The 23,282-nt window shown below is 45.4% G+C and overlaps 1 protein-coding gene across 2 annotated transcripts in view; it reads left to right on the forward strand.

The window, feature by feature from the left end:
- The first annotated feature begins 410 nt into the window (after nt 1-410).
- bms1 (BMS1 ribosome biogenesis factor) overlaps nt 411-23,282 on the forward strand; it is a 127,645-nt gene continuing 104,773 nt past the window's right edge. The window contains exons 1-5 of one of the 2 annotated variants that reach the window (XM_052041689.1): nt 411-490; nt 2,732-2,923; nt 6,167-6,357; nt 15,478-15,557; nt 16,677-16,865. In XM_052041689.1, coding sequence (XP_051897649.1) covers nt 2,751-2,923; nt 6,167-6,357; nt 15,478-15,557; nt 16,677-16,865 — 633 coding nt within the window. In that variant the 5' untranslated portion in view covers nt 411-490; nt 2,732-2,750. Of the gene's footprint in view, nt 491-1,991; nt 2,578-2,731; nt 2,924-6,166; nt 6,358-15,477; nt 15,558-16,676; nt 16,866-23,282 lie in introns of those variants that run through there. The other variant, XM_052041688.1, reaches the window with a different exon arrangement.

Below are 23,282 nucleotides of genomic sequence, written 5' to 3' on the forward strand. Positions count from 1 at the left end.
GAGGGGGGGGAGGGAGGGGGGAGGGAGTTGGGGAGGAGGTGGGGGAGAGGGGGGACGGGGAGGTCGAGGGGGGGAGGGGGAGGTAGGGGAGGGAAGGGGTGGGGGTGGGGGGGAGGTGGGAGGGGTTGGATGTGGGGAAGGAGGGAGGGAGGGAGAGAGGAGTGGGGAGAGGGGAGGAGTGGGGAGAGGAGAGGGGAGGGGTGGGAGGAGTGGGGAGAGGGGAGGGGTGGGAGGGGTGGGAGGAGTGGGGAGAGGGGAGGGGTGGGAGAGGTGGGAGACTGGGGAGGGTGCGTTGGCGAGAGTGGTCGAGCAGCCATCGGGGGGTGAGGGGTGGGTCGTGTCCTTTCGGGTCTGAATCCCCGGAACCCGCTGTTCTTCCGATTTTTCCTCAGGAACGAAAAGACTGGGTTGACGGGGTCCGGGGGAGGGTTTGAGTGTGAGACACACTGTTTCCGGTGCTTTGGGAGCAGGTCGGCGGTGGATGCACATGGTGGGTGATGGAGGGCGGAGAGAGGACTGAGTCGGGGAGAGGGGATAGAACTGAGGGGACCGGGGGTGGGGAGGAGACGGGACCCGGGTTGGGGGACTGGGGGGACCCGGGGGGGTGGGGAGAAGGGGGTTGGGGGGACCGTTGTGGGGTGGAGAGGGGACTGCGGGGCGTGAGGAGGGGCAGAGTGGGTGGGGGACTGGGAAGCGGTAGGTAGGGTGATTGGGGAGGGGTGGGGAATGCTGTTGGGGCACAGCCAGTGGAGAGAGACCTTTGTGAGTGGCAGTGGGGTCGGGACTGGGACGGCTGTCGGGGGGAATTGGCGGTGCGTGTGTAGGAGGGGGGGCTGCAGTAGGGATGCAGGGTTATGGTTATGGGGTCGGTGTGGGGCAGCGGCTGCGATCAGACAAGGACCCTGAGGAGATAAGACAAGATTTTTTTATTAGTCACATGTACATCGAAACACGCGAGGAGTGGGGAGAGGGAACTGGGGGGGGGGCGAGGAGTGGGGAGAGGGGACTGCGGGGGGCGAGGAGTGGGGAGAGGGGACTGTGGGGGTGGCGAGTACGGGGGAGAGGGGACGGGTGGACGAGGAGTGGGGAGAGGGGGGTTGGGGGGCAAGGAGAGGGGACTGCAGGGGGCACACATCTTTTGTGTGGAGTGTTCTGGGGGCAGCCTGCAAGTGTAGCCACGCTTCCGGCACCAACATAGCATGCCCATAGCTCCTAACCCATATGTCTTTGGAATGTGGGAGGAAACCCACACAGACACGGGGAGAATGTACAAACTCCTTACAGACAGCGACAGGAATTGAACCTGGGTCGCTGGCGCTGTCATAACGTTACACTAATCACTACACTACCATGCCTGCCTTATCTTAAGTATTGATGTCCCGAGCTTTCTGGGGACGGAGGCAAATTCATAGCTTTCTGAAAGTAGATAGAGTGGGGTACAGCATACTCGTCTTCATTGGTCGGGGTGTTGAGTATAAAAGTTGGTGACTCATGTTGCAGTTGTATAAAACTTTGTTTAGGCTACATTTGGAGTATTGTATGCAGTTGTGGTCACTGCATTATAGGAAGGATGTGGAGGATTTGGAGAGGGTGCAGTAGAGGTTCACCAGGATGTTGCTTGGATTATAGTGTATTAGTCATAAGGAGAGATTGAACAAGCTTGGATTGTTTTCTTTGGAGTGCTGGAGGCTTTGGGGCAATCTGATAGAAGTATATAAAATTGTGAGGGGCATAAAAAGGGTAGATAGAGTCCTTTTCTGAGTCTGGAAATGTCAAATACTAGAGGGAATAGGGTTAAGGTGAGAGAGGAAAAGTTTAAGGGGATTGATATAGGTTTTTATACAGAGTGGTAAGTGCCTGGTTAGGTGGGGGAAGCAGGTACGATAGTAACATTTAAGAGACATTTATGCAGGCACGTGAACAGGTGGGGAATGGAGGGATGTGGACCATGTGTAAGCAGATGGGATTAGCTTAAATTGGCATCATGGTTGGCACAGATAGTGTAGGCTGAAGGGCCTGTTTCTGTGCTGTAGTATTCTATGTTTTAAAGAGGGTTGTGAGGGTGAGTGGAGGAGAGAGAGGGGAACTGAAGATGGGATTGAAGACATGGTGGTGGGGTGGAGCTGTAGAGGAATGAGCAGAGCCTGAGGTGATTTTGGTGAGTCAGGAATCTGGCACTTCCTCCCAACCCCCACAGAGGAGGTGATCTGTGGTACTGGAATCAGTCTTTGGCAGATGCGTCCTCCATCAGTGGGATAGGAATTGGGCTTCCAACAGCAGGGCTGTGTCACAGGCATGGTGTGAAGACTTGTGCCCCTGGGCCTAATTGGAAAGAAACAGACCCGTTGACCCACTGAGTCCACACCAACCATTTTACCCTAAATCATTTTATTCTCTCCATGTCTCCACATTCCCATCATCTCCCCGCAACTCTGGAACTTTCTAGCACTTATCTACGCACAATGGCTAATTAACATAGAACAATTAACCTACCAACCTGCGCATTTTTGGGATGTGGGAGAAAACCTGAGCATTTGTCGTGGATCAGGATTGAACTGGGGTCATCGGAGCATTGAGGTAATGGTCCTTTCAGCTGCGACACTGTGCATGGGAACAGTGACTGCAAGAATGGTGGAAGGCAGTGACTGAGGTGCTACAATGGGGGTTATGTGCTGCAATGTTTGGAAAAGTGAGAAGCTAGATGATGAAAGTTACACGCTTTTATTTTCAGGTATTTTGAAAGGAAGACCATGGAGGAGTGTAAGAAGGTGCACCGTCAGAGGCACAGCGGGCCCAAAGCAGAGAGGAAAAAGCAGCGACGGCTCAAGAGCCTGGGTGTTGGAGATGAAGAGGATACAAGGGGGAGAAATCCGAAGGCTTTTACTGTCCAGTCTGCAGTGCGCATGGCTAAAACCTTCCACAGGTGAGAACAGATTTACCGAGCACCATCTGGACTGGGTTGGTTCTGCTGGTGAAGGAGGCTGGGACTGAATTTGGCTGTTGCTTCATTTGTTAAAGTGGTGATCTGAATGAGAGTGGGATTTGTGGTCAGACTGTACAAGCCTATTACACATGTTGGAGCTGAATAGATGGGGAATTGGAAAACTGCTTTTGTGTGAACTTTAGAAAGCATTCGACAAGATCCCTCATGGTAGGCAGATCCAGAAGGTCAAAGCACATGGAATTTATGGTGACATTGTTGATGGGATTCAGAATTGGCTTGGCCATTGAAGGCAGAGTAGTGGTGGAGGTGTGTTTCTGACAGGAGGTTTACGACCAGTGGTGTTCTGGAGGGATCAATGCTGGGACTTCTGTTATTTGTGATTTTATATATGTAAATGACTTGGGTGAAAATGTAGGTGGGCTGATTAATAAGTTTGCAGATGCATTTCACCAGCACATGAACAGGTGGGGAATGGAGGGACATAGATTGCACTGGCCGATGGGATTAGTTTAAATTGGCATCGTGGGCTGAAGGGCCTGTTTCTGTGCTGTTGTATGTTCTAACAGCTCCTGAGATTCTGGAAAGCAGAGAAACACGAGGAGGTACAGGAATAAAAATAACAGCATTTGTATATGTTGCATGTTGATCACATGACTCAAAGCATTTCGATCCCAATTCCTTTTGAAGAACAGAGACTGTTATATTACTAATATGATTGTCAGTTTACCAATTAATTTGTTTTGATGGTGTTCCAGAGGGATTCGACTTTGAATTTATCTGATGATACAGATGGTTCATTAAGTGATATTTCTGATATTCTCATGCTTCCTAAGTGTTTCCTCAAACTGTTTCTTCAAGCTCTGAAGTTGAGATGTAAGCAATACTGCGAAGTTAAACGTGTATGAATCTTCTTACACAAAATGCCCTTTGTTTCTCTGTTGGCTCTTTTTGAGTAGGCCCCACCTCCTCCCTTTTCTCATTATCCCTTCAAATTTCTCCCCTTCGGTGGTTACCCATTTCCTTAAGCGTGCAATTATTGAAGCTGTTTCCAGTGTTTTTCCAGATCATTTTAATATATCATATTAAGAGGAGAGTAGCAGCAGCAGGTGGGTCTGTGGCACAGTGACAGGCTCTGATGCACAGCAGGGGAGGGTGGAGACAAGGAGCGCTGCAGTAAAACGAGACTCGATGGTTGGGGAGATTCTGTGGCTGTGAACAAGACTCCATAATGGTGTGTTGCCTCTCAGGTGCTAGGGTCAGGAATGTCGCCGAATGGGTGCAAAACATTCTCAAGGGGGACGGGGAGCAGCCAGAGGTGGTTCTACACATTACAACACAGTACAGGCCCTTTGGCCCACAATGTCGTGCTGACATTTTATCCTGCTCTAAGATCTATCTAACACTTCCCTCCAACATAGCCCACCATTTCTCTATCATTCACGTGTATGTCTAAGCGTATCTTAAATGTCCCTAATGTATCTGCCCCCACAACCTCTCCAGGCAGAGTGCTTCGTGCACCCACCACTCTCTGTGTAAAAAAAATACCCCTGACGTCCCCCTTGTATCTTCCTTCAATCACCTTAAAATTATGTCCCGTTGTGTTAGCCATTGTTGCCCTGGGAAAAAGCCTCTGACTGTCCACTCGATCTATGCCTCTTATCATCTTGTACACCTCTATCAATTCACCGCTCATCCTCCACCTCTTCAAAGAGAAAAGGCCTTGGTCAATCAAGCTATCCTCATGACATGCTCTCCAATCCAGGCAGCATCCTGGTAAATCTCCTCCTCACCCTCTCTGAAGCTTCCACATCCTTCCTATAATGAGGCGACCAGAACTGAACACAATACTCCAAGTGTGGTCTGACCACAGTTCTAGAAATCTGCGACATTACCTCGCGGCTCTTGAACTCAATACCCTGACTAATGAAGACCAACACACCAGATGTCTTCTTAACAACCCTATCGACCTGTGTGGCAACCTTGAGGGATCTATGGACGTGGACCCCAAGATCCCTCTGTTCCTCCACACTGCTAAGAATCCTGCCCCGAAGTGTATCACTTTGCACTTTTCCGGGTTGAACTCCATCTGCCACTTCTCAGCCCAGGTCTGCATTCCATCAATATACTGTTGTAATCTACAGCAACCGTATACACTGTTCGCAACACCAACCTTTGTATCATCAGCAAACTTACTAACCCACCCTTCCACATCCTCATTCATTTATAAAAATCACAGGGCAGGAGCCCCAGAACAGATCCCTGTGGAACACCACTGGTCACTGACCTCCAGGCAGAATACACTCCATCTACTACCACCCTCTGTCTTCTGTGAGCAAGCCAATTCTGAATCCACACAGCCAAGTTTCCCTGGATCCCTATAGGTAGAAAAGGGGATGAGGTCCTGCAGAGTGAATGGAGGGAGTTAGGCAGATGGATTAAAAAACAGGACCTCAAAGACTATAATCTCTGATCACATTGTTGGGATTGTACTATAGGTCCCCAAATACTCGATGGGAATTAGGAGAGGACCAAATATGCAGTGAGATTGTGCAGAGTTGTAAGAATAATAGGGTTGTCACAGGGGATTTAAACTTTGCTAACATCGACTGGACTGCCATACGGTTAGGCTTTTGATGGGGTGGAATTTGTTAAGTACGTTCAGGAAAGTTTCCTCGGGCAATATATAGAGGGCCCAACTAGGGAGAGCGCAAAGCTTGACCTACTCTTAGTAGGCAAGTGACTGAGGTTCTAATGGGGGAACAGTTTGTGACCAGTGACCATAGTTCTATTAGTTTTAAAATGGTTTTGGAAAGGTACCGAACTGGTCCACAGATTCAAGTTCTAAATTTGGCAAGGCAAATTTTGATGCTCTGAGATAGGAGCTTGCAAAGGTTAATTGGAGTAGATTGTTTGTGGGCAAAGGGGCCGCAGGCAATAGGGAGGCTTTTAAAGGTGAAATAGTGAAAGCTCGTCTCCTGTTAGAGTGAAGGGCAAGGCTGGTAGGAGTAGGGAACCCTGGATGACGAGGGATATTGAGGCCTTGGCTGGAAAAAAGGAAGTGGTATGGGTCAGGTACAGGCAGCTGGGATCGAGCGAATTCCTGGAGTGCCGAAGGGCCTGTTTTGTGCTGTATGGTTCTATGGTTCTACAGTAATTAATCATAAATTGGAAAATGGATGTGAAATTATATTAAACGATTTAATTTAATCCTATCATTAACAGAGCACAGGACTTGAAAACTAAAAAACACCATATCCCTTTGGTTGACCGGACACCTTTGGAGCCTCCGCCTATCGTAGTTGTTGTTGTGGGACCCCCAAAGGTGGGAAAGAGTACTTTGATCCGGTGTCTGATTCAAAACTTCACCAAACAAAGATTAACAGAGATCAGGGGTCCAGTCACTATAATTGCAGGTAGGTCTGTAAACTGTGAGTAACACTTAAAAGAATTGATTTGAAGAAAATAAATGCTTATGGTTAAGTACTTCAACTTGCACTGGTCTAGCACATTTAATGTAAAGGAAACTCCCAAATGATTCTCTGACAGCTGGGGAGCCTCAGCCGAAGCATGGCAATGGTAGGATGATTGGAACCTTGGCAACTCTGTACAGTATTGAGACCCAAGGGTATGAAAGTGAAGCAATCTGTGAATAAATGCTGATATTTGCTCCACAGCACAAGTGTTTCTTCCTCTGTGATACAGCTCAAGTTAACAAAGGTTAGATATTTTTAGATAAAATAAATTTTTTTTTGCTGTTCTGGGCAGTGATCAGTAAACAGTAAAATGACTTCACCATGCTTGATTTTAAATCCTGTAGTACCATCCAGACTGGAATCTACCTTGCAGTCTTTTTAACGTGTGCCATATTCTAGAACATGTGTCGGTACAGCACTACCATGTTAGTGCAATATTTCTCCAACTTGCATCTCGCATGTTTTCAACTCTTGCATGTCATTGGGTCAGTAGGTCTTGAGGACAGGCTGGATAGACTGCGACTTTTTTGAGGTTGAGAGGTGACCTTACAGAGGTTTATAAAATTGTGAGGGGTGTGGATAAGGTGGATGGTCACAATCTTTTTCCCAGGGTAGGGGAGTCTACAATTAGAGGGCACAGATTAAGGGTAAGAGGGGAGAGATTTAAAGGGGACCTCAGGGGCAATTTTTCCACACAGGGTGGTGGGTATATGAGCAGGCTGCCAGAAGAAGCTGTAAAAGTGGGTACAATTACAATGTTGGACAGGTATATGGAAAGTAAAGGTTTAGAGGAATGTGGGCTAAATGCAGGGAAGTGGGATTAGCTTGGATGGAGATCTTGGTTAGCATGGATGAGTTGAGCCGAAGGGCCTGTTTCCGAGCTGTGTAGCTCTGTACTCTATGTTAAAAGGTGTTAGAAAAAGTCCATTGTTTCCTGGATTGTCTCCGCCAACCTTCTGTAAAAACTGTGGTACATGTTAAGAGCCCATGGTATAGTTTCAAAATCAAGAATGTTTAGAAGAACTACAATTTCCACACTGTTGTGAGAAAGGTTCTTTTGGTATCTTAAAGATAAAGGTCTGGACACACAGTAATTTAAAAATGGTTTATTAACAAAGACAAACGCGGGGACAGAATGAATGGGAACAGATGCACACTCACACACTCTCAAGCAGGAGATTGCGAATGTGGAGGGAAATCGCAATGGGGGTGAGGTGTACACACATACACAATAACTGGGTACAAATGATCAAGGAATAAACAATACAATGTTTGGACACCCTGATTCTGGACAAACATTGGCTCTTTGGTCTCTGGAGTCCTTAACTAACTGCCCTGAAGTTGTGCACAGCTCACCTCAACATTCTCGGAGACAGAAAGAGATAGAAAACCAAACATGGAGCACTTTTATACTGCTGGGGGGCTGGGTGGTCCAGCAAGGACAAAGGTGTTTAAACAGGCCAATGGTAGGTGCGCCCAGGACAAAGGTGCTCGCAAAGACCAGTCCGAGTGGTCCAGCAAAGACAAAGGTGTTTACCTAGAGTGGGGTGGAGCCAAACCTTGATTGACAGTGGTGTCGCTTTCGGCCATGTGCTCAATGGTGTCATCTCAGCCAGAGGGGTCAGTGTTGTCATGGTCACATGACAGCCATGACCTTTTACACTACACACACCCACTTCTGAAGTTCTTCAGGTCCTAGAGACACATCTGCCTTTAGTATTATTTTCACCATTACTATCTTTTAGTCTGTACTTAACCTAATATGGCAGATCTTCCATAAGAACACAAGAAAATAGCAGCAGGAATCAGCCACATAGCTTCTTAGCCCTACTCCACCCTTCAATATGATCATGGCTTATCTACCCTGGCCTCAGCTCTTCTGTGCCAGTTCTCCTTAGTCCTCAATTCACTGATCTTTCAAAAATTTATCTGCTGCAATCTTTAGTGCTTCTACTGATCTGGCCTCCACCACTCTGGGATAGAGAATTCCAGTGATTTGCCACTCTCTGCAAGAAGAAATTTCTACATGTTTTCATTTTAAATGACCTGCCCCCAAGACTATGTGCATCTGTTCGAGACTCTCTGACCAACAAAAACATCTCAACATCTGCTGTATCGCATCCCTTCAGGATCTTGTACGTCTTGATAAGATCACCCCACGTTCCTCTAAACTCTAGAGAATACAAACCCAAACTTCAGCCCCAATGCCAGGGCTTCTCTGGTGGTCCCTGTGGAAATCATGGTTTCCATTGCTGGCATTGGCCTATATCAGCAGTGACGCGTTCCACTGTGGATGTTCCAGTGAACTTCTCATGGAGTCCAAATTGATAGCACAGACTGCCACATGCCTCCCAGCTCTCAGGCTAGAAAATTGAATGCAGAGCTGGGCTGAGAAGTGGCGGATGGAGTTCAACCCAGATAAGTGTGAAGTGATACACTTCGGGAGATCAAATTTGAAGGCAGAGTAGAAGGTTAATGGCAGGACTCTTAGCAGTGTGGTGGAACAGGGGGTTCTTGGGGTCCATGTCCATAGATCCCTCAAGGTTGCCATGCAGGTTGATAGGGTTGTTAAGAAGGCATATGGAATGTTGGCCTTCATTAGTCGGGTTATTTAGTTCAAGAGCTGTGAGGTGATGTTGCAGCTCCTTAGAACTCTGGTCAGACCACATGGAGTATTGTGTTCAGTTCTGGTTGCCTCATTATAGAAAGGATGTGGAAGCTTTAGAGAGGGTGCAGAGGAGATTTATGTTGGAGCATAACCTCCCTGCTCTTGCTTTCAATAAAGACCAGTATCCCATAGGCCACCTTAACCCACACTATCTATCTGCATTGCCACCTTCAAGTTTCTTTGGACTTGCACACTAAGGTCCCTCTGTTCCTTCCTAGAGCCTTGCCATTTGTGGTGTATGTCCTAGCCTCATGAGTACATAACACAGCACAGGAACAGGCCCCAAGCTCATTCCATATATGGATCATCCTCTGGGTAAAAAGGTTGCACCTCAGATTCCTATTAAATCTCTCCCCTTTCAACTTAAGCCTATGTCCTCTATTTCTTGATCCTTCAACTCTGGTGAAAAGACTGTGTGCATTCACCCTATCTATGCCCCTCATGATTTTATACACCTTCATAAGATCACCCCTCAATCTCCTACGCTACAAGGAATAAAGTCCTAGCCTGTCCAACCTCTCCCTGTAACCCAGTCCTGAGTCATGGCAACATCTATTTTGTAAATCTATTTTGCACTCTTTCTAGCTTTATGGCATCTTTCCTATAGCAGGGTGACCAAAACCGAACGCAAGATTAGAAGTGTGGCCTCACCAACATCTTGTACAGCTGCAACATAACATTTTATATTCAGTACCGTAACAGAAGGCCAGTGTGCTGAAAGCCGCCCTCACCACCCTCTCTACCCGTGACTCGACTTTCAGGGAGCCATGTACCTGAACTCCAAGGTCCCTCTGCTCTACAACACTCCTCAGGACCCTACTGTTTGCTGTGAAAGTCCTATCTTGGTTTGACTTCTCAAAATGCAACACTTCGCACTTATCTGAATTAAACTCCATTTGCCATTCATTGGCCCACTTACCCAGCTGATCAAGATCCTTCTGTAACATCGTCACTGTCTACAATGCCACCTATTGTCATCTGCAAACTCACTAGCCATGCCTTGTACATTCTCATCCAAACCATTGATGGCAAACAATAATGGGCCTAGCGCCGACCCCGAGGCACACCACTAGTCATGGGCCTCCAGTCCGCAGAACAATCTTTCACCAACACCCTTTGCTTCCTACCATTGAGCCATTACTGTACTCATTTAGCTTTCTTTCCTTGGATCTAATTTAGTTCTCCATGCGATCTAACCTTCCAGAGCATCCTACAATGCAGAACCTCATCAAAGGCCTTGCTGAGGAAGACAATGTCTACTGCCCAGGCCTCATCAACCTTCTTGGTTGCTCGATCAAATTCATGATCCATGGTCTCCCATGCACAAAACCATGCTGGCTATCCTGAAATCAACCCTGTCTTTCAAAATGCGTGTATATCTCATCTCAGAATCCCCTCCAATAACTTACCTAGCACAGATGTTGGGATTTACTGGTCAATAGCTCCCAGGTTTTTCTTTGCAGCCCTTCCTAAATAAAGGCACAACTCTCACTATCTTCCAGTCTACCAGCATCTCCCTGTGGCTAACGATGATGCAAATATCTCAGCCAGGGCTCCCGCAATTTCTGCTCTAGCTTCCCACAGTGTTCTTGAAAATAGATTAGGCCCTGGAGATTTATCTACCTTCATATGTTTTAAGACATCCAGTAACTCCTCTAATGTAACGTGGACTATCCTCAAGGCACCTCCATTAACTTTCCAGAGTTCCCTAGTCTTAATCTTTCTCCATGGTGAAAACAGAGGAGAAATATTCAAGAGGACCTTGCCCATCTCCTGTGGATCCACACAGAGGTGTCCTCTTTTGGTCTTTGAGGGGCCCTGTTCTTTCCCTAGTTATTATTCCCTTAATACAAAATCTCTGGATTGACCTTAATTTTCTCTGCCAAAACTATCTCGTGCCCCCCTTTTGCCCTTCTGATTTTCTTCTTAAGTGTACTTCTGCATCCCCTATACTCCTCCAAGGATTCACTTGATCCCAGCTGTCTGTACCTGACCCATGCCGCCTCCTTTTTCCTTACTTAGAGCCTTATATCTCTTTTCTTCCTGGGTTCCCTACTCCCAGCAGCCTTGCCCTTCACTCTAACAGGAACATGCAGACTCTCGTTCCCTTGAGCTCTCGTTATCTCACTTTTAAAAGCCTCCCATTTGCCCGGTCCCTTTGCCTTCAAACAACCTACTCCAGTCAAGTTTTGCCTGTCTAATGCCATCAAAATTTGCCTTGCTCCAATTTAGAACTTTAAAATAGTTATGGAAAGGGACAGATCTGGTCCACAAGTTAAAGCTAAGAAAACTGTGGTCACTGGTCCCCAAGTACTGACACTTCAGTCACTTGCCTTGCTCTGTTTCCCCAGATTTTGCCCTCTCTTTGGTAGGACCCTCTATAGATTGCCTGGAGAAATTTTCCTGAACACACTTAACAAACTCCACGCCATTAACCCCTTAGCACTATGGCAGTCCCAGTCTATATTAGGATAGTTAACAATCCCCTGACTGTGACAACACTATTAGTCTTGCGTCTTTCTGCAATCTCTCTGTATATTTGTTCCTCTAATTCCTGTTGACTGTTAGGGAGCCCCAATAAGGTGACCATCCCCTTCTTATTTCTCAGCTCCACCCATAAAGCCTCACTGGATGATCCCTCAGTAATTTCATCTCGGACCACTGCCGTGATGTTCTCCTTCATCAGAAATGCAATTCACAAGATCACAAGACAAGGGAGGAAAGTAGGCCATTCGGCCCATCGAGTCTGCTCCATGAGAGAAAAAAAGTATTCCTATCTAGCCCCAATTTCTGGCCTTATCCCCATATCCCTTGATACCTTGACTAATTAGATATCTATCTATCTCCTTAAATGCCCCCAATGATTGGGCCTCCACAGCTGTATGTGGCAAAGAATTCCATAATTTCACTACCCTCTGGCTAAAGAAATTTCCCCTCATCTCTGTTTTAAACCGGTATCCTCTAATTCTAAGATTGTGCCCTCTGGTCCTGGACTCACCCACCAAGGGAAACAGCTTAGCCACATCTACTCTGTCCAGTCCTTTCAATATTCTAAATGTTTCTATGAGGTCCCCTCTCATTCTTCTGTACTCCAGTGAGTACAGTCCGAGAGCCGACAAACGCTCATCATATGTTAGCCCTTTCATTCCAGGAATCATCCTTGTAAATCTCCTCTGAACCCTCTCCAACATCAGTAATTCCACGCCCCCCCCCCCCCCCCCCCCCCCCCCCCCCCATGCCACTTAGAGCACTTGTACCCTGGAACATTTAGCTGCCAGCCCTGTCCCTCCCTTAGCCACGTTTCTGTAATGGCTATAATATCCCAGTCCCATGTAGCTATCCATGCCCCGAGTTCATCCACCTCACCTGTCAGACCTCTTGCAATTTAATCCAACAGTCTTTCCTTGCTCCCTGCCAAGCTACTGCCTGTCTTGTTGAGTGAACTTACTGAAGTTGGATTCTGTATCAACTTACTGCTCCTTAAATGGCTGTGTAGTTCCCTAAACTCATGTTGCGGGACCTCATCCCTTCTCCTACCTACGTCGTTGGTATCAAAGTGTACCATGACCTCAGCCTGTTCACTTTCACCTTAACAGTGTCCTGCAGCAGCTGCAAGACATCCTTGACCCAAGCACCAGGGAGGCAACATACCAGCCTGGAGTCGCATTTTTAGCCATAGAAACAGCTGTCTGTTCGCCCAAACAGTAGGATCCCCCAACATATCACTCTCCCAGTCTTGTATATTCTGTGCAGCAAAGCCCTCCGTGGTGCCACGAACTTGGCTGTTGCTGGTGCTTTCCCTGGGGAGGCCATAACCCCCACAACAATTTCCAACGTGGTATATCTATTTGAGAGGGGATTGACTGCAGGGGTCTCCTGCATTGCCTGGCTGCTCTCCTGGTGCTCACCCAATTCCTCTCTCGCTGTGCCTATGGCATGACCAGGTAACTCAGTTAAAGTACTATTTAGCACCTTTTCCACATCTTGGATGCTCTACAGGGAGTCTGGCCATAGTCCCAATTGCTGTATGCGATCTGACAGGTTCCCACAGGTGTGGTCCCTGGGGACATTGGGTATGTCCCTGATCCACACATCCTGCACTGCAAAGTAGGAAAGTGAAGAAGAGATTAGCTCTCTGGAGAAAAATAGTTAAATAGTTAGTCTTTATTTAAGTTAGTTTCAATGATTATGATTGTTTTTAGTGTTTGAATGTGTGTTTTAGCTAAAATGTAACAAACAATAATTCAATCTTTTTATGTTATGAAGGCTACTTGTGTATGTAAAAGACAATAAATGCCCCATTCAAACCTCCAGTACAGTTTGTTTGTAAGTTGATTCTATAAGTCCACCTAAGTCAGTGCCAATGACGCACTTACCATTTTGAAGTGCCGAGGACCAGGTTTGTACAGCACGAAAACAGTCTCAGCTTGTCCATGCTGACCAAGGTGTCCCATTTGCTTGCATTTGGCCCATTTCCCCCTCAACTTTTTCTATCCACAAACCTATCCAAATGTCTTTTAAATGTTGTCGTTGTACCTGCCTCTACTACTTTCTCTGGCAACTCGTTCCATATACCTACTACCCTCTGTGGAAAAAGTTCCTCCTCAAATACCTTTTAAGTCTTTCCCCTCTTGCCTTAACCTATGCCCTCTAGTTTTACACACCCCTAATCTGGGAAAGAGACTGTGACTATCCACTTTATCTATGCCCCTCATGATTTTGTATTAGTTCCTTTACTAATTAATATAATTACTAATTAATATATTAATCCTCCTGCTAGTTCATCCCTCAGCCTCCTTCACTTCAGGCAAAGCAGCCCCAGCTTATCCATTGTCCATTGTCTACTTGTAACTCGAGCTCATCATCAAGCAACATCCTTTTGAATCTTTTCTGCACCCTCTCTATCTTAATTACTGTACATCCTCCCCATAGTATGGTAGCAGGATTGCACACAGTATTTCAGATGCGGTCTCACCAACGTCCTGTACATCTGTAACATGAAGTCCCAACACTAGAACTCCAGCATTATCACTGGTCACAGGCCTCCAATCTGAGAAATAACCTTCCATTACCACCCCCTGTCTCTTTTGCAAGCCAATTTGTATCCAAATGTCTAGCTCACCCTGGATCCCATGTCATCTACCCTTTTGGACCACTCTACCGTGCAGGACATGTCAAAAGCTTTTCTAAATTCCATGTAGACCACATCTACCACCCTGTGTTCATCAATCCACTTGGTCACCTCCAAAAAAAACTCAGTTAAGTTCATGAGACGTGATTTCCCACGCACAAGCCATGCTGACTGTTCCTAATCAGTCCTTGTATTTCCAAATGCAGGTAGATCCTGTCCTTCTGAATCCCCTCAGTAACTTTCTCACCACTGATGTTAGGCTCACCAGCCTGTAGTTCCCTGAATTGGTAAAAAATTTTTTCAACCCCATTCTCCTGCCTTCTCCCCATAACCTGTAACCCCCTTGCCAATCAATCTCTGTGCGACATACACACAATGACTTGGCCTCCACAGCCCTCTGTAGCAACAAATTCCACAGATTCACCACCCTTTGGCTGAGGAAATTCCTCCTTTTTTTTTAAAGGGACATCCCTTTATTCTGAGGCTGTGCCCTCGGATCCTAGATTCCCCTACTAATGGGAACATCTCCTTTTCGTCTTAATATACTTGTAGGATCTCTTAGGATTCTCCTTGACCTCTGTCATGGATATCTCGTTCCCTTTTTGCCCTTCTGATTTCTGTAGGTGTTGTCCCTTGTACTTCTCAAGGTACTTGTTGGATTTCAGATGCCTAAATGTGACAAATACCTCCTTTTTCCCAACTAGAGCTTCAATATCCCTCATCAGCTAGGATTCCCTAATCCTGCCAACCCTGCCCTTCATTCTAACAGGGACATGTTGACCTTGAACTCTCCCTATCTCACTTTTAACAACCTCCCACTTGCTAGATGTCCCTCTCCCTTTCCCAATCAACCTTTGCAAGTTCCTCTCTAATGCCATCAAAATTAACCTTGCCCCATTTTGGGTCTTTGATATGCACCAGTGCTATCTTTTTCCATAACTATTTTCTAACAAAAAAAAACTATGGTCACTGTTCTCAAAGTGCTCCCACACTGACACTCTTTGTTTTGTGGGGAGCACCCAATGAATTGGAGCAGAGGATCTCTGCTATTCATACACCACCTCTACTGTGAAGCCCAACATAAAGGAACTCTTCAACAGCTCTGACGTTTCCTGATTCTCCATCTGCAGGTGAATTACTTTATGGATTCCCCTCTCATTGGTCCATCCGTGTGGAAACAGCATTTGTTTTTATTATTTATGGATTTTCCTTTGCATAGTCTTTAGTTTGTGTACATCATTACATGTTTGGTTTTCAACAGGCAAGAAGCGGCGTCTCTCAATTATCGAGTGTGGGAATGATATTAACTCAATGATCGACTTGGCCAAAGTGGCTGATTTGGTGAGGAATAACTTCTGTTTTGGTTAAGTTTAAGAGATGTAAAAACTCTGTATTTCATTTAAGCATTGCTTGGAAAAAAATGCATGCCATTGCATAGACAACCTGGCAATTTTTTATGTGGTAAAATGTTCCAGGTCCTACAACACAACAGTTTGATGATTACTGTTGATCAGAAGTTAATTATTTGGTGCATTCTAGATGAGAGAGGGGTGGAGAGCAGAGGGTTTAGGAAGTGAGCCCAAGCTTAGATCTAGACTATTGGAGGCATGACTGAGGTGGTGGAGTGCTGATGGAGCAGAAGTCAGTGAGGTTTGTGAACACTGGAGTGATGAGATGGGGGCAGCAGCATTTATTATAGCTCAGCAAAAGATATTATATAAGATGGGAAGTTTGCTTAAACCTGTCTTGCTTATTTTGTTAAATGTTGAATTTGAGCCTATTGAATGGTGCAGTGAGTTACTTCAGGGAGGCACCTTTTCAGTAGTTGTTTTGCACAGAGCAGTTGATATCTGGAACATACTGTCAGAGAAAGTGGTGGAATCAGGTACAATTACAATGTTTAAGAGGCACTTGGACAGACACTTAAGTAGGCAAGGCATCGAAGAATACTGTCCTAATGTTGTCAAATGAGGTTAGTGTAGGTGAGCAGCAAGTTTAGCATGGACGTGGTGGGCCGAAGGGCCTGTTTCTGTGTTGTATGACTCTACGCCTCTGACTCAATGTAGTACAGTTGAAATGAAAATTCTTCTAAGCTTAATGTGGTCTGTAATGGGGTGAGGCACATCAGCAATAGTTCTGGGCACTTCCACTCAGGTGTCAGGTAGAATCCAATGCTTAAAATAGCAATGTTACATTGTAGGGGTGCTCTTGAAGTTGGCAAGTCTAGAGGAAGTGCTTTGCTCTGTCAAGCCCTTGTAACTGATGTGAGAATGTTTGAATGGATACCCATGGCCTGAGATGTTATTTCAGTTCTTCAGCTTGATGACTAAAACTTCATGAATGTATCCTAGTTAGTAAAAAAAAATTGTGGTTAATTAATGGAACACATTGTGTTTAACTAAAGGCTTTTCTTCTGATATAGTGTGAGGACAGCCACTCTAACTGAGTATTTTTCTTTAGGTTTTAATGCTGACTGATGCCAGCTTTGGCTTTGAGATGGAGACTTTTGAATTCCTTAATATCTGTCAAGTTCATGGTTTTCCCAAAATCATGGGTGTCCTCACCCACCTGGATGCCATTAAAAACAACAAGCAGTTAAAGAAGACAAAAAAAAGATTGAAGCATCGGTTCTGGACTGAGGTCTACCAGGTATGAGCCAGCGAGGGAAGTTGGGGTTGGAAACTTGATAGACCTTGCAACATGGTGTTGAGTTGTGGGCATTAAAAAGGGCATGCATATGATCCACTCTCGGTGATGGGCTAGCTAACCTCGCCCATGACTGTGATCAGGTTGGTTTAGCTTGTTGCCATGGCGTTGCCTGGATTTAAGAGTTGGTGGGTAGCAGGTACATGTTGGTTGTGTGGATGGTGTAAATCCACAAAGTTGCAATCACTGCCAATTTGCTAAGATCTGTGCTACGAACCCTTCCATTGAATAATCTTAATCAGGTGCAGGTCCTTAAGAAAAAACAAAGTAAATGCAATTAACTATGTGGTCCACAAAATCTTGCTCTGCGATTTCGAATGATCATCGCTGGTCTACATCCTTGACTTCACTTTCGTGAACGATTCTCATATTGTCAGAGTCCCCTAGATTCTATCAGTTTTGTGTTGAATATACATGATGATCAAGCATCCACGGCAATCTGGGATCCAGAGTACCAAACTCTCTCAATCTTCTGAATGAAGAAATTACTTTTGACGTAAGTGTTCCACTCTATAGTTTGAGATGATGGCCCCTGGTTCTAGTCCCTTCAACAAAGGGAAATAATGTCTCAATCTCCATCCATTCATGCATCTTGTACATTTCAATGAGATAACATCATTTCTGAATTCTGGAGCACGTAGGTGATTTCAACTCAATCTTTCCTTGTGTTCCAGAAATCAAATTACTAAATCTTTATTTCTCTGCTTCTGAAGTTACTTTATCCTTCCTGAAGTAGAGATGGATCTGAGTAGGTTCCCACTATTGTGCAGTCGTAGCAAGGTTTCTTATTCTTGCACTGCAACTCCCTTGCAATATATGGTTTGCCTTCTTGGTTAATTCTGGTCATGCATGAAGACTTTCTGCAATTCTTGTTTAAGGATACCAATATTTCTGAATACCAATATTTAATAGTCTTGATTTAAAAATAAATACTGCTTTCTATTCTTCCCAAAATAACCTATGAATCAAAACAATTGCAGACATTTGAAATCTAAAGTAAAAGCAGAATAGAGGACACAAGGGACTGCAGATGCTGGATTCTGGAGCAACAAGCAAAATGCTGGAGGAACTCAGTGGGTCAGGTAGCATCTGTGGAGGGAAATGGACAGCTGGAATCTGGAACCACCATTCTTGTCCATTTCCCTCCACAGATGCTGCCTTGCCTGCTGAGTTCCTTCAGTATTTTGCTTGTTGCATAAAAACAGAAAATATTGGGAAAACTCAGCAACTTCTGTGGAAAGAAAAACAGTTAATGTTTTGGGTTTAGAATTCTTCAACAGAACTGAGAAAAAGAGAAACAACAGTACAGGTCTCAGAGAAGGTGGAGAGGGCAATGGGTGGAACAAAAGGAACTTCTCTGATGAGGTGAAATAATATAGACATTAAGGGGCAGTTATACTCCTTTGTCTGTGTAACTGTGTAAAGTTGTGCATTCTGGCCTACTGGGACTTGCTGGACCATGCAAATGAAAGGAAAAGGAGGGAGAAAAGGGATATCAGGCAACAATGGCCAGTCCTGAGACAAGCAGAAAGAAAGACTGAGTTATCTAAAATTGGAAGATTTGATATTGAGTCCTACAGGCTGCAACATGCTTAGATGAAAGTCAAGTCGAGTTTGTTGTCATGTGTGCAAGTACAGTGAGGTGCTGGTACAATGAAAAACTTGCTTGCAGCAGCATCACGGGCATGTAGGTTCAGACAACACAGAATATAAATAATACATAAGTTATATAAGACAGTGAAGAAAAAAAATAATAAAGGGAATAACCTTGCATTTGCCAGCTTGTTGTCCATTCAGTTAGCTTCTTTGTGTTCTTATTTTCCCACCTAGGTTTTCACATTCAGCAAACTTAGTAGCATAATTAGGTCAACAACATAAATTATAAGTGGCTGAGCACCCCAAACTGAAAATAGAGTCATGGAGTTGTACAGGTCAGGAAAAGGCCCTTCGGCCCATACTTGTCCATGCCGACCAAGATGACAAGTTAATCCTGTCTCCCAGCACTTGGTCCATATCCCTCTAAACTCCTGTCATCCATGGATGACACATCTTTAATGTACCTGCCTCAACTACTTCCTCTGGCAGTTGGTTCCATATATCTACCATCTGCTGTATAAAAAGAAAAGTTGCCCCTCAGGCTCTTATTAAACCTTTCACCTCTAACCTTAAAACTATGTCCTGTAAGTTTTCGATTTCCCCAGCCCTGGAAAAAACTGTTCACCCTATCTATACCCGTCATGATTTTATAAACCTCCATGAGATCAGCCCTTTGCTAAGTCTCCTTTGCTCCAAGGCCCAGCCTGTCTAACCTCTCCCTGTAACTCAGTCCCTCGAGTCCTGGCAACATCCTTGTAAATGCACTGCCAGGGGTGGTGGTAGAGGCAGGTACATTGGTCAAGAGATTGCTAGATAAGCATATGGAGGAATTTAAAATAGAGGGATATGTGGGAGGAAGGGGTTAGATAGTCTTAGGTGAAGTTTAAAGGTCGACACAACATTGTGGGCCGAAGGGCCTGTATTGTGCTGTTCTATGATTCTATGAAATCTTTTTTGCAATCTTTCCAGTTTAATCACATCCTTCCTGTAACAGGGTGACCAAAACTGAACACAATACTCCAAGTGTGGCCTCACCAACATCTCGCACAATTGCAACATAACCTTCCAACTTCTATATTCAGTGCCCTGACTGATGAAGGCCAGCGTGCCAAAAGCTGCCTTCACTGCCCTGTCTATCTGTAATCCCGCTGCAATTCTTGATACTCCTGTTCATTGTTTCCAACACAACCTATTTTAGTGTCATCTGCAAATTTACTAATTATTCCTCATATATTCTCATCCAAGTCATTAGTATAGATGACAAGTAACACTGGGCTCAGCACCAACCCTGGGGCACACCACTGGTCACAGACCTTCAGTCTGAGAAACATCCTTCCATCATATCCCTCTGCTTCCAACCATCCCAGCCAATTTTGTATCCAGTTTGCTAGCTCTCCTTGGATGCCATGTGATCTAACCTTCCAGAGCAGCCTTCAATGCAAAACCTTATCAAAAACCTCATTGAAATCCATATATACTATGTCTACCTCCCTCCCCTCGTCAACCTTCCTTGTCACTTCATCAAAAAACTCAATCAAATTCGTAAGAAAAGATCTCCCATGCACAAAGCCATGCTGGCTACCCCTAACTAGCCCCTGCCTTTCCAAATGTAAGTATATCTTGTCCCTTATAATGCTTTCTAGCATCTGACCTATGGGACCTCTGCCACGTGAGAGGTTTTTAGAAGTGAGATAGCAAGAGTTCAAGGACTATGTGTTCCTGTTAAAAGGCAAAGCTGCTGGGAGTTGTGAATCCTGGATTTCAAGGGATATTGTAACTCTGGTCAAGGAAAAGGAGGCTTGGGTCTGAAACAGGCAGCTGGGATCAAGTGAATCAGTGGAGGTATATAGAGGATGCCCACGTGTGCTCAAGAAGGCCAAGGGGGTATGGGATGGTTTTGGCAGAGAAAGTTAAGGAGAATCCCAAGAGATTTTTTTTTAAGTATATTGAGGGAAAAAGGGTGACTAGGGAGAGAATAGGGCCCCTCAAAGACCTAGATGGAAATCTGTGTATGGAACTGCTGGAGATGGGCAGAGTTCTCAGTGATTATTTCTCCTCTGTTTTTACCATGGAGAAAGATGTGAAGACTTGGGAACCTGGCATAGTTAAAGGAGATGTTTTAGGAGTAGTCCATATTACAGTAGAAGAGGTGTTGCATATGTTAAGATGAATGAAGGCAGATAAATCTCCAGATCCGGACCAGGTATATCCAAGAACACTATTGGAAGCTAGAGAAGAAATTGCAGGAGCCCTCACTGAGATATTTGCAACTTCCACTGCCTTACCCTCATCCACCCTTTTCGTTACCTCTTCAAAAGAAACTAAAAGATTTGTTAAGCAAGTCTTTCATCACAAAAAGCCATGACTCTTAATCAGACTCTGTCTATCCAAATGCTGGTAGACCCTGTCCCACAGAATTCCCTCCAGTAACTTCACCCGTACTGACGTCAGGCTGTTTGGCCTGTAGTTTCCTGGCCTGTCTTTTCTACATGTAAACAAAGGAATGACATTAACCACCTTCCAGTCCTCAGGAACTTCACCAATGGCTAACGATGAAGCAAGTGTCTCTGCAAGGACCTCTGCAATTTCTTCTCTAGCCTTCCATGAAGTCCAAGAATTCCCCAAGAGAAGCTCCAGTAGTGCACCCTCCTGAGTAGGGCCATCTATATATTGACTCAGGAAACTTTCCTGGACACATTTCACAAATACCAACCTGTCCAGGCCCTTAACACTCTGGGTGGCCCAGTCAATACTGAGGGGGGGGGGGGGGGGGGGGAGGGATTTAAAATCTCACACTTATACAACCCTATTATTCTTGCAACTAAGAGCAATTTCTCTACACACCTGCACCTCATGTTCCCACTGATTTTCGGGGGGGAGGGGGGTTATATAATACAGCCCCACTAGAGTGACCCTCCCCTTCTTGTTTCTGAGTTCTACGCACATGGCCTCACTGGACGATCCCCCCAAGAATGTCGTCTATAAGCACTGCTGTTATGTCCTCCGTTGTCAAAAAGGCATCAACCCCTCCGCGCTTGCCTGTACCTGTCACACCTGAAGCATCTGTATCCTGGAACATTGAGCTGCCAGTCCTGCCCTTCTCTCAGCCATGTTTCTGTTATGGCTGTAACATCCCAGTCCCCAGAGCCAATACACACCCTGAGTTTGTCCACCTTGCCTGTTAGTCCTCGTGCATTGAAATAAATGCAGTTTAACTGAGTATTCTTTTCCCTCCCTTTACTGTGCCTCTGGCCAGACTGATTTACTAAATTTGCTCTCACTTGATCCCATGACTTGCTCCTGCTCAGAGTCCCACCACCCCCCGCCCCCCCCCAGCCAGTTTAGTTTAAACCCTCTGGTGTAGCACTAGCAAATTTCCCTGCAAGGGTATTGGTCCCTCTTTGGTTCAAGTGCAACCTGTCCCTCTTGTACAGCTCACCTCTATCCCAGAAGCAATCCCAATGATCCAAGAACCTGAATCCCTGCCCCTGCACCAGCTCCTCAGCCACAAATTCATCTGGCCTATCTTTCTATTTCTGACCTCACTAGCACGTGGCACCAGGAATAATCTGGAGATTACTACCCTCGAGGTCCTGCTTCTTCTTACCCAACTCTCTATACTCATTCTGCAGTACCTCGTCCATTGTTCTACCTATGTCATGTACAACAACCTCTGGCTGTTCGCCTTCCCCCTGGAGAATGTTCTGCAACCGCTCAGAGACATCTTTGACCCTGGCACCTGGGAGACAACACACCATCCTGGCGTCTCTGCTGCGGTCTGTCCCCATCGCTATCGAGTCTCCTATCACTATTGCCCTGTCAGACTGCACCCTTCCTCTATGAGCCTCAGAGCCAGTTACAGTGCCAGAGACCTGACTGCTGCTGCTAGCCCTGAAAGATCATTCCCCCGACAGTATCCAAAAAGGTGTACCTGTCAGCGAGGGAAATGGCCACAGGGGAACCCTGCACTGTCTGCCTACTCCCCTTAATTCTCCTAGTGGTTACCCATCTATCTGGAGCCTGCATCTTGGGTGTGACAACCTCACTAAAACTCTCTAGTCTCTAACCCCTTTTTCCCATTGAAACAATTGAGTTTATAACACAATTTTCTAATATGTGAAGTTTCTTAGAAAGACAATTATCACGTCATAGCAGAACCACCTGTATTTGAGTTTGCCAGGACTGTGGGTCCAGCATGCAATGCTTGTTGATTTTAGCCTCTCATAACAAGACCCTGGCTCTGGTGGCAAACTTACAAGTGTTCCTGAACCTGACCCTGCACCAGGCGCAAATCCCACTTGCACTGTGGATGTCTAGCTCACACCTTAGACTAATGAGCGAGCCAGATGCTGAATGATCAGAATTTTGGACAATTGTAGTTTAATTGTATTTAATTTGTTTTTACTCAATTAGATTATTGACTGAGAATTAATCAGGGACTTTTACATCTTAAAGTGTCTAATCTTCACTTTAAAAAAATCTATTGCCTTTCACTAGATATAAAATTTTAAACAGTGGCTGGCCACCACCATACAAACCACCACAACTAGTGGGTGCACAAAGCAACATCTCCCTTCTCGATACCAAATTCTCATGCTGCTCCAATTCTCATATTAGTACAATTAAGATTGATTGTTCAAGATCACCCTAGCCAACCACTCTGGGCTAACTGGACTTGGTGCCTGAGACAAATAATGTTTCATTGTCAGTTGCAGCCATTATACCACCCCCTTTATTCATTATCTATTCTACTGAATTAACTAG

Source organism: Pristis pectinata, chromosome 30 (assembly GCF_009764475.1).
Source record: "Pristis pectinata isolate sPriPec2 chromosome 30, sPriPec2.1.pri, whole genome shotgun sequence".
NCBI classification, from domain to species: Eukaryota; Metazoa; Chordata; class Chondrichthyes; order Rhinopristiformes; family Pristidae; genus Pristis; species Pristis pectinata.